We start from the raw sequence: 10481 nt of genomic DNA on the forward strand, positions 1-10481 counted from the left end.
TCTTTTTTTTGTTGTTCTCGACTTTGGTTGTTCGAGGTTGGTTATATTTAGTTCGGTTTGTGTTTTGTTTCTTAACGACTACATTAATTTTTGGATCTACAAACCGTTAATTCGCACAAATTGACTTCCCCGAGTATCTCTTTTTCTTTTTTTTTTTTTTTTTTGTAGAGCTACCCCAAGTATTAGGATTTAGTGGGACGCTTAAAACACACAACCTCACAGCGTTCATGACGCATCTCTCCCCGGCAGCAGCTCCATGGTGGGTGCCTTCCTTTGGGAAGGAGACAGAAAAACGTTGAAATAAAGAACTGGCCGGGAAAATTCCGGGTCCCGCTGCCTGGGCTATAAACGACAACAGGATTTTCGACTCCACGGGCAGATGAACAAGATCCCGCCCTCCGCAGGAGAGACCTTTTCCATTTACTTTCATCACAGAAACACGACTTGCGTCCTGGGATAAAAGCGAATGGAGTACGTGGGCACTTAGTGCAGCAGCCCAGACCAAAAAAAAAAAAAATAAAAAAAAAAAATAAATCCTAGTCCTACAGCTTTTGAATCTAAATCAAACCTTTAAAGGACAGCCAAGCCTGGCATTTGAATTACGATTTCCCTGTTACTGTCAAGCACGTTTTAGCCTTACGTGAGCAACCGAGGGATCAGGTTTGTATCTGAGATTCTTTTAGATGCTGGAAGTCGTTTGTATTTTACATTGCGTCATCTACACCCTCGACTGAAATAGTGACCGATCTTGGAAACTCACGGCCTTCTAACTACCCGCATCAATCGAAGAGATTTACCATCTGCTTTAGAGTCGTGAGTGACGCAAAATTAAAAAGCGGGGGTCCCTCCTGTCACCTCTGCCTGCCCGGGTGCAAACTCCCACCCAACGCACCAGCCGGGCCCGAGCGGGGAGACCCGCGCAGCTGGCGGGGCACTGGCGGCAGCCTGGGGACCTGGAGGATTTTCCAGGGGAAACAGATATTTTTCTGACAGTCGTTTTTTTAAGTTGAACGCGTTTCAAGGTTTTCGTACTAACAATATAAAGAGATTTTTTTCCCCCTCAGATCAAAGTAATAACGATTGTAAAGAAGGGTGTCTGCAAAAGGGGCGCGTTTAACAAAACATAAGCAGATAAAGCAGATTAATAATGTTCAACCTTTAACTTCTCTGCACTGGCCCTCTGGGAAAAATAAATCGTTTTCCAAAAGTCGCGGACGTAGGGAAGAACGTACTGGATATTGTTTGGGGTTTAATGGGGTTTTTTTGCTGAGTGATGGAAGGAAAAGAACTCAAACAAAACACTCAGGGGCAAATTCTTTGGCGTTTGACCCAAAGACGCTGAATACAGCGGGATCTGGGCAGAGCTCCCGACCATCAGAAGCGTTATGGAGAAACACGAGATCCTGCTGACAGCACTTCAGTGACCAACTAGACAAACAGTAGTTTGTCAGTAACTTTATTTTTTTTTAAAAAACCGGCATGACAAACTGGAACCAAGACCAAAATACTGTATCCACTGTACATCATTCATTAGAAAACAAACATACACCACATTTGTATTCTACCAAACAGAGAGTGTATTTCCTTTAAAATTATATAGTGCGTGCTTTTAGATTCATGCTTTTCAATATTTATTTTACATTTGTTACTCAAATATTATCTGTTATAAATAATTGCAATTTGATCAGATGGTGCACCTGTTATACGCGAACCTCTTCAGTGCTGCAAGTGTGGCTTTTTGTCGCCTTTTCTTGTTTGGGTTTTTTTTCCTTTCTTTCCAAAAAGCTGTTGGCATTGCTTTATTAGGACCCGAGAAAGCACATCTGAGGTGTCAAATAAAGCGTGCAGATGCCAGAGACGCTTGCAGGCCCGGGACTGCCGCTGAGCCCTACGGTTCGAACCGCTGGAACAAGTGACGGGAGAGCACATAGAAAAAAATCGTTTCCAAAAGGCACAATTTCCTCGACACAAAGGTACAATAAAAATATATGGCCACTGAAATACGGGCGCCTATGGGGAAGCGGTGCCTCTCCGATGGGATCCCGGGCCCGCCAGGGTTTTGTCCCCCCCACCACTCACCGCCCCTCTCCCGCCACCGCGGCTGCAGCGCCGGGGGCGACGCCGCGGCGGGAGCCCGGGGACGCCGGCGACGAGCGCGCACTCCCGGCCGCCAGCGGGGGGCTGCCAGCCCGCGCTCCCCCGCCGCACGGCCTTCCCTGGGACCGCCCCGGGAGGCCGGGAGCCCAGAGTAACCGGAGGGGGGGGGGGGGGTGCCGCAGTGCGCCCCCCGCCCCCGCCCCGCGCCGCCCCGGCCGCCCCTCCATCACTGCTCGCGGTTCCTGCTGCCGCTCTCCGGGTCGCTCTGGTCGTCGGTGAAGCAGACGTCCACGTCGCTCTCGTTGTCAGTCTTTTGCTCCTGCTCGGGGTGCGCGTAGCCAGAGTCACTCTTGTCCTCGGCCGCCTTGCCGAGGCTCTGCCCCGGGTGCCGGGACTTGACGTGCCGCTCCAGGTCGCGGCGCCGCACCAGCACCTTGCCGCAGTACTCGCAGCGGTAGGGCGTGTTGCCCTCGGCGTGCAGGCGGATGTGCTTGTTGAGGTTGCTGGGGTCCCCGAAGGGCCGCAGGCAGACCTTGCACTTGAGCGGCTTGTAGCCAGTGTGAGTCCGCATGTGGATCTTCAGCCCGTACTTGCGGGAGTACAGCTTCCCGCAGTAGAGGCACAGGTGACCGGTCTTGGGCTTCCCGCCGGCCGCCCCCGCCGCGCCCGCCGGCAGCGCCTCCAGCCGCCCGCGGCCCTTCTCGGCCGCCAGCTCGGAGAGCTGCTGCGTGTGCATGGCGATCTCGCGGTCGATGCTGGCCAGCGAGCCCAGTTCCGCGGCGTGCAGCCCCGCCGCCGGCCCCCCGAAGTACGACACCGACTCGGGGTACTTGAGGAGGCCGCCGAGGTGCAGCTTCAGCGGGTAGTAAGGCGCGGCGCCGTAGAGCAGCTCCCCGTTGTAGACGGTGAGTGGCATCACCGGCAGCCCGCACTCCCCCGCGTACGCCTTCAGCCCCTCGAAGGGCGGCAGCGCGAAGCGCTCCAGCGCCCCGCCGGGCAGCGGCGGGTAGCGGGCGGGCGGCAGTGCGGCTGCGGCGGGCAGCCCCCGCTCCACCTGCCGAAAGGCCGAGGCCTCCTCCAGCGGCGAGAGCAGCGGGAAGGCGCGCAGCCCGCCGCCGCACGCCAGCCCCGCCGCCGCCGCTGCCGCCGCCGCAGCCGCCGCCGCCGCCGCCGCCGGGGGGGCGGCCTCGCCCGGCAGCGCCCCGCATTTGGGCGGCGCCTCGGCGGCGGCGCGTCCCGCCTTCAGCCCCCCCAGCAGCTTGGAGAAGCCGAGGGCGGTGGCTCCCCGCGCCTCCTCCCGCAGCGGCCCGGCGGGGCGGAAGGCCGAGCGCGCCCCGGGGCAGAGCGCCAGCCCGTTGCCGCCCGCCGGCCCCAGCAGCGGTCCCGGCCCGCGGGCGGCCCCCACGCTCATGTCCAGGGCGCGCTCCTGCTCCTCCTTTCCCGCCGCCCGCTTGGGCAGCCCCGGCTTGGCGAGCGGCGGGGAGGCGGCGGCGGCCTCCCGCTTGACGGCCTCCCGCGGGCCGCAGCCGGGGGGTGGGTGGCCGCGCAGCGCGGCGGCCGGCGGCTCTTTGGCGGGGAGGCCGAAGGCGGTGGCGGTGGGCCGGCCGTGATCGTGGTGGAGGAAGGGCCGGCCGTGGCTCAGCGCGCAGTGGAAGTGGACGTGGGCCTTGAGGCTGTTGGGATACTTGAAGGTCCTCCAGCAGTACCAGCAGATGTACCGCTCCTCCCCTGCGGAGGCAAGCGGAGGGGCCTGTCAGCGGCGGCCCCGCATCCCCGCGCATCCCCGCGCATCCCCGCCGCCCCGGCCCGCCCCCGCCGTGCCGTGCCATGCCGCGGTGCGGTGCGGGCGCTGCGCGGTCCGGGCTGCGCTGCCGCGGACGGGGCGCCGGGGGGGGAGCAGCTGCTGCCGCGAGTCGTCTGTCGGGGGGCCCATCTGTTGGCGTTTGCAGAGGAGGCAACGTATGTCAGGGAGTCGGCTGCACCGAACAAAGGCCAATCTAATGATCGTGAGCCCCTCATTACGCGACGAGACAATATCCGATATGTATGGGCCATATGTAATCGTTCCCTTTCAGAGGACAATGCCCTTTGTGCCCCGTCCCCTAAACACTTCGGCTCCGCTCAAGCGGAACAGACCCCGGTGGCCGCGGCTGTGGTGGCTGCCCGGCACCGCGGAGGCACGGGCTCGCTTTCCCCCTCCTGCTCCTGCTTGCCAGGAGTGTCCTCCCAAAGAGGAGCATCTCCCCAGCCCCGACGGTGAAACGCTGCCTCTGCGCACAAACTGTCTGGGTATCTTTATCTTCTCTCCTTTTTTCCTTTTCTTTTCTTTCTTTCTTTTCCTTCTTTCTTTCTTTTCTTTCTTTCTTTTCTTTCTTTTCTTTCTTTTCTTTCCCTTCCTTCCTTTTCTATCTTTCTTTCTCTCTCTTCCCCCCTTTCCCTTTCCCTTTCCCCTTTCCTCTCTTCTATCCCGTTTTCCCTCTCTATCTCTCCATCTCTCTCTCTCGTCCCTCCCAGTCGCTGCAATACACCGACAAGATGTTTCAGCAGCCCCCCCGCGTCCCCCCGCGCTGCTGCCCACCCCGCCCGCCCCCACCTGATCCTCACTCCTGACTTAACGCACCGAAACGCCGGAGGTGAGGCCAAGTGCCACCCAGAAACGAGAGGCCTCTCCAAGCCCGGGGGCAGTTTCTCACGTTTCGGGGAGTCCCTTGGGGGGTGGTGGGGCACAAGCCACTAGAGATGGAGGGGGGCTTCTGCCCTGCGCTGCTCTCCGCAGCAGCCGGGGCACCCGCGGCGGGGGAGACAGCGGGTCACCGAGGCGGACACGATGGCCGCGACGCGCCTCCCGACAGGGCTTGTAACGCAACGTTCGGGCCGGGGATCAGCCGGTGGCCGCTGCGGACGAACCACGAAGTCTTCGCTGGCCGCGGGAGAGTCGCGGGGAAGGGTCCAGCGCTGGTGCGGGTGTTTCGTCGGCTGCGCCCCTGCCGCGGAGTGCGGCCCTTCCTCGGCTGCCGCGGCGGTCTGGGGTGGTGGACGCGGGTTTTCGCCCCGTTGGGGAAGGAAGGAAGGAAGGAGAGAGGGAGGGAGGTCCGGGCGGGACAGCGGCCGCGGGAGGCGGAACCACGGCCCCGATCCCACCGCCGTGCCTTGGACACAGGGTGCAAGAGCGGTACGGAGCGGCAGACGTGCGGCCGCAGGCCCCCCCCGGGACTCGCTCCCGCTGCCTCCGTTTGCCTCTGCGGGTCCCTCCCGCGAGGCGGTTTGGCCCTGGTTGGCCTCGGCAAAAGCGTGTTGGGACCGGCGGGAGCGGCTGCCCTCCGAGCGCCACCGAGCCCTGTCCTGAGCTTTCCCCGTCTCAGCTCCAGCCCAGCAAGCGTCGCTTGGGAAAAAAAAAAAAAAAAACAAAAAAAACAAAAAAAAAAAAAAACACGAAAACCACCTCTTTCTCATGGTAAACCCAAACAAAAAATAAATGGGGTTGAACACAGAAGACTTCCAAAGTAAAGTTTTGTCTGTTTTTTTTAAAAAAAAAAAAAAAAATCTCTGAATTTCTTCCGCCCTGTTTGGGTTGGTTTGGATTTTTTTTTTCAGCGTACTATCCTTAAAAGAATTGTGCTTCGGCATTTTGATACACTTATTCTGAGTTCGTATTAGTTAGTCTGGAAACTGTGGGGCCGGAGACACAGCAGATCCGCAGGGTCTGTCTGCAACTAAGCCTCGCTTCGACGGGACGAGGAAGATGCCACACGCTGGGTGCCTCTCACAGACGAGCTTTCTTCCCTGATTTTTCTCCGAGCAGCACTGGTACCCATCCGCAGGCAGGGGCTGCTGCGGGGGGGGGAAGAGGGGGGCAGAACCCAGCACAGTGTCCTACTTCCTGCAGCCGAAACTTCGCCAGAGGCCGGGCTTTTCGAAGGGGTCACCCTCCGCAGACCCAGCCCCTCACTGCCCTTGGTGAGAGGGACAGAGACGTGACCAAGGGTTTCTTGTGGTTTAGTAAGAGGAGGAATTCGGGCTCTTGCGCATTGCTCCAGCCGGACGGGAGGTGAGCAGCCGGCGCCCGGCGTTTCGGCGATCATCCCTCCGGGCCGGATCCTGATGGCCCTGCGGAGCAGCCAGGCTTGAGGGGTGCGGAGGGCTCAGCCCCTCGCCGGATCGTGCCCTCGCTCATTTCTCAGGCTGAAGGATCTTCTGTGTAGAGCAGGAGCAGGTGGGGTCCCCTCGCCGCCGCCGAGCGGGCTTAGCCCGGGCTTGGCCCGGGGTAAGCAGGTGCCCGCAGGTCGCGCCGAGCTGCCGCCGCCCCGGGGACACGGCCTCCGCCCGCCGGGGTCAGCGGGAGGCTGTGCCCGCCGCTGGAGCAGCCCGACGGGCGAACACCGAGGGGTTTCCTCTACTTTTCCCCCCTTTACTGTGCTGCCACTTCATCATTTTCGCTAACATCGCTGTAATTCCAGCTAAGAATCAGCTTGCAGGCTGAAACAAGAGGTCCCAGCCGGGTGTCTTCCCCTTCCCGACATCCTCGGATATCCTTATCTGAGAGTGATCGGATGCAGACTTAATTTTTTACTTAATGCATCCTAATTTACAGGGACTGCCCAGTACCTGTTTTGACCTGACCACGTGAATCTGCCCACAAGACAACCTGAAAAGAGGCTCTGAACCTCTGACCGAGGAACACGCAAGATGAAAGCGATATTTTGAACACCTACGAAGTCAAAATACTCTCTCGCGTAACAACACTAGTGTTGTTGCATAGAAATCCCATTTGCCTCTCAAAAGATCATTAAATTGTGCCAATGACGGAACGGCTCGAGGCACGGGTCCTTTCCGTACGCTACCGAGCTAATAGATCACCCTTTAAATATAAGCAGATGGAGTCTTAGTTTAAAGGGTGGCAGGTTAAAAGTCACTGCAGCTGTGCTGGCACTAATTTTTCTGAGGGCGCAGATTTGAAGGGCCCACGTCTGCCTACCGCAGTTTGAGCTCCCGTTAAAGGTGTCAATTCGAGAGGGTTTGGTTTGTTTCACTTAATTTGTTTGCTCTGAAATGAATGCCCGCATCTGTACCTTTCTCGTCGTGCGTCGGGGTGGCCGTGACGGGGATGTCAAACCACTGCGCCAGGGGGTTGGAGTACCAGACGGTGAGCTCCTCTCCCGGCTGCACATCTCGCAGCGCCCGGTAGAAAATCTGGGAGGGGGAGAAAGGAAACTTCTTCAGGAGACTTGAGAGGGGAGGCAGGTGGCGGAGAGCGGTGCCAGGCCGGCCCGGAGCCGCAAGTGGGGTACCTGTCCTCCTGGCAGATCCGCAACAGCCTCCAGTGTCTGCTCTTGGGAGTTTCGGGCAGCCCGGATTAACCCTATCCACTCCAGAGCTGAACTCCCGGCTTCATCCACTAATTCCCCTCTCACCATCCGCACCTGGAAGACAGGCGTCACCGCTGTCACTTCCACGCAAGACGAAGCAGAAAGAAAGCAAGAAGCTTACCCGTCCCCAGCCTGCCCGCCTGCCCGCTCTGCCTTTCCCACGCCGAGCAGGTGTCTGGGCACCGCAGCTCGGAAGAAGCGGCGAGAGCATCTCCTTTTGCCGCCGGTTTGACTCTTACATCCTCACCACCTTTAGGCAGGACCTTCCTCCACTAGCAGGTGCCTTGGGAGAGCTGCGGCTGGCCTGGAGGGGGGTGCTGCTCTGCGGGGGTGAGGATGGAAGAGCTCCGGCCAGGATCTGCTTGCCCCGCTGTGGCGTTGCGAGGGGAAATAGGGTTTTTCCCTTGGGTCGCAGTGGCCCAAACGCACCTTGTTCGGTTGCAGCTGCGACATTTAGCTTAACGCTATATTAAATGCCCAGGTAAGATTTTTGTTTGGTTGGTTGGTTGGTTTTGTTTGTTTGTTTGTTTGTTTTTAAAGGGTTTGTGCAGCCTCTGACTCTGCGCAAAACAACCGCGACTTGTCAGGAGACGAGGAGGGTGAAAGGGGAGAGGATTCTGCTTTGCTGCAAGGTCTCTGTAGCCCCATACTTCATAATCTGCTTGCCCATACAAAGAGAAAATGAAGTGCCCGTTCCCTGAATGACCGTGCAATAAAAGTCATCGGAACAAAGCCGTCTAAAGCGAGAAACCAAGGGAGCCAGATGAGAAATAAATTTGAGTGGGCTGGCAGAGCGTTTAAAAACAATTAAAGGGCATTAAAAATCCGAGCGGAACGCATGAGCCGCGGCTGCCCGGGGGGTGGAAGGAGGGTTCTCATCCGCAGCCCCCTGAAGAGCCTGATGGACGGGGCGAATACCCTCCGCCGCCTCCTCCTCGCTCCTTCCCAGCTCGGACACCGGCTGGCCCCGGAGCCGGTACCCGGGTGGCCGTCACCCCCTTCTGCTCCGGCTGTGCAGGTTGTTCGCGGCTCCGGGGGCAGGAGCTGGTCCGAGGCTCTGCGAGGAGGCCGCGCCGTGCTCCGCCAGGGCTGCTCCGGCACCTGCGACCCCTGCCCCGCCGCCGCCCCCGGGGCAGCCCCGGCCTGTTCGCCCCGCGCTCCACCACCACCACCACACGCCCCCCCCTTCCCCGCTCCCTGTTCCAGCCAAAGGATTCGCGGCCGAGGAGAAGGATGGAGGGGCACAAACCCGAGCCGAACGCAGAAATAAATCCGTGCACCTGCCTCTCCCCCTGCTCCTTCCCCGGACAAAACGCGGGGGCTGTGCAAGCCGCACACCGCCGTCTCGCCGGGGCTCCCGGGGCGAGGAGCCGGCCGTGGCACGTCCTGGCCCTGCCAGGGAAGGGGCAATGCCCGTGCGAGCGGAGCCCTGCGGGGCGAGGGCCGGGCGGCGGGACCAGCGCCCTCCGGCACCGGGCACTGAGCACCGGGCACGGGGCTGCGGCGGCGCTTTCTGCACGTCTGTGTCCAAGGCGGGGGCGCGTCCGCTCCTCCGAGAGAGCCCCCGGGTCCCCTGGCCTCGCCACGGAGGCCGGCCGGGCTATCGGGGCCCCGGCGCTGGGGAGGAGGGGGAGAGGGCGCGGACGGGCAGGCTTTCCTGGCAAAGCCGAGAGGAGACATCTCGGGACGTTGTGGAAACGCTTCCCTTTCCTTTCCTGGCTCGCTCTAAGAAGGGAGGATCGAAGAGAGAGGAGGGAAGAGCAGCCTCTTCTCCCAAGCCGGCTTCCCCCGAGTCAACGAAAAAGCAAGGTCCAGCGGTGCAGGAGAGACCGTAGGAAAATACCTTTTTTTTGGGTCCTGGCTCCCTGCGGTCTGACAGGTACTTGCCCAGTTTGAAGATGCCCGGCACAGGACCCAGCCGCAACCCGGCCGGGATGCAGGTCTCGGCGCTCACGCTGATGGCCGGAGCCCTGCTGGTTTGCATCGCTGCCTCTGGGTGGGAGCGCTCCCGCACCCCAACTACTTAAGGGGGCCGGAGTGACAGCGGCAGGCGGCGGGGAGGGTGAGCACAGGCGTATCTCCGCCCGCAGAGTGACGCGGCGGTGTGCGGACGCCGGCTTTTCAACGGGAGCAGGAGGGGTACCCCTTGGCAGGGGGATGCTCTGGGGCGCAGAGTTTGGTGAGAGAGTTTGGCTCCTCGAGCAGCTGCGGAGTCCCATCCAAGAGGGTCACATGGAGCCTTTCCCTAACCCTCCTGCATAATCAGGCGGAGTGAATGGCTGGCAGACAATGGGCCAGGCGACCTTCCCATTCCTAAAAATCCAATTTGTCAAGGGCAAAGAAAAGGCGCTGGTGAATCAAAGGTCTGGAGGGACCATTAATCCTCAGCATGGGGTATTGTCCCCGAGACAGTTACGATATTTTAAGTGACAAATCCACTGTATAATTTCTCCATAAATTTTACTTCCTTTTATTGTTCCTCGACAAACCAGTTTTGGAAAATAAGTGACTATTTTAAGTCTACTTGGCTGAGCCTTTTGAGGTTTAATATACTTCAAAGATTTTTAATTCTCTTCCCTTGGCTTTATTGTAAAGGAGATTAAACAAAGAGATGGGGAATGTTTTGAGGACTTGTTAACTTCTATTGATTCCCGGCGTGTGCCATACAGAAATTGGGCAGGTACTTGATGGGAAAACACCAGAAAATACCTACACTTTCTTTTTTTTCTTTTTTTTCTTTTTTTTTCTTTTTTTTTTTTTTTTTTAAAGAACGACCATATTACCATTTCAGTGGGTTGGTTTCAGGCCAGTAATCTGTTGAGAAGAGCTTTGATCCTTAAGGAGGATGAATAGCACAAAATATGAGCCGCCGTAGCCCCTGTAAAACACAAACCGCTGCATCTGCGAGTGCTGGGGAAAAGCTGTGTCTGTAGTTCGCGCGATTAAGAAAGGCAGACAGGAGGAAATAGAGACATACAGCCACCAGGAAAGAGCCAGCAGATAACACAGATGTCTGGA

At 58.7% G+C, this 10481-nt stretch overlaps 1 protein-coding gene across 1 annotated transcript; it reads right to left on the minus strand.

The window, feature by feature from the left end:
• Positions 1 to 2323: 2323 nt before the first annotated feature.
• On the minus strand, positions 2324 to 9447 carry PRDM13 (PR/SET domain 13). Its single transcript, XM_086460458.1, has 5 exons — positions 9307 to 9447; positions 7386 to 7517; positions 7167 to 7287; positions 3289 to 3825; positions 2324 to 3240 (listed from the first exon to the last, which is right to left on the minus strand). Exons 1-5 carry the CDS (start codon positions 9445 to 9447, stop codon positions 2324 to 2326), a joined length of 1848 nt encoding a protein of 615 aa, XP_086316584.1.
• Positions 9448 to 10481: the final 1034 nt, after the last annotated feature.

The sequence above is a fragment of the Leptosomus discolor genome, chromosome 2, assembly GCF_034619465.1.
Source record: "Leptosomus discolor isolate bLepDis1 chromosome 2, bLepDis1.hap2, whole genome shotgun sequence".
Lineage (NCBI taxonomy): Eukaryota > Metazoa > Chordata > Aves > Leptosomiformes > Leptosomidae > Leptosomus > Leptosomus discolor.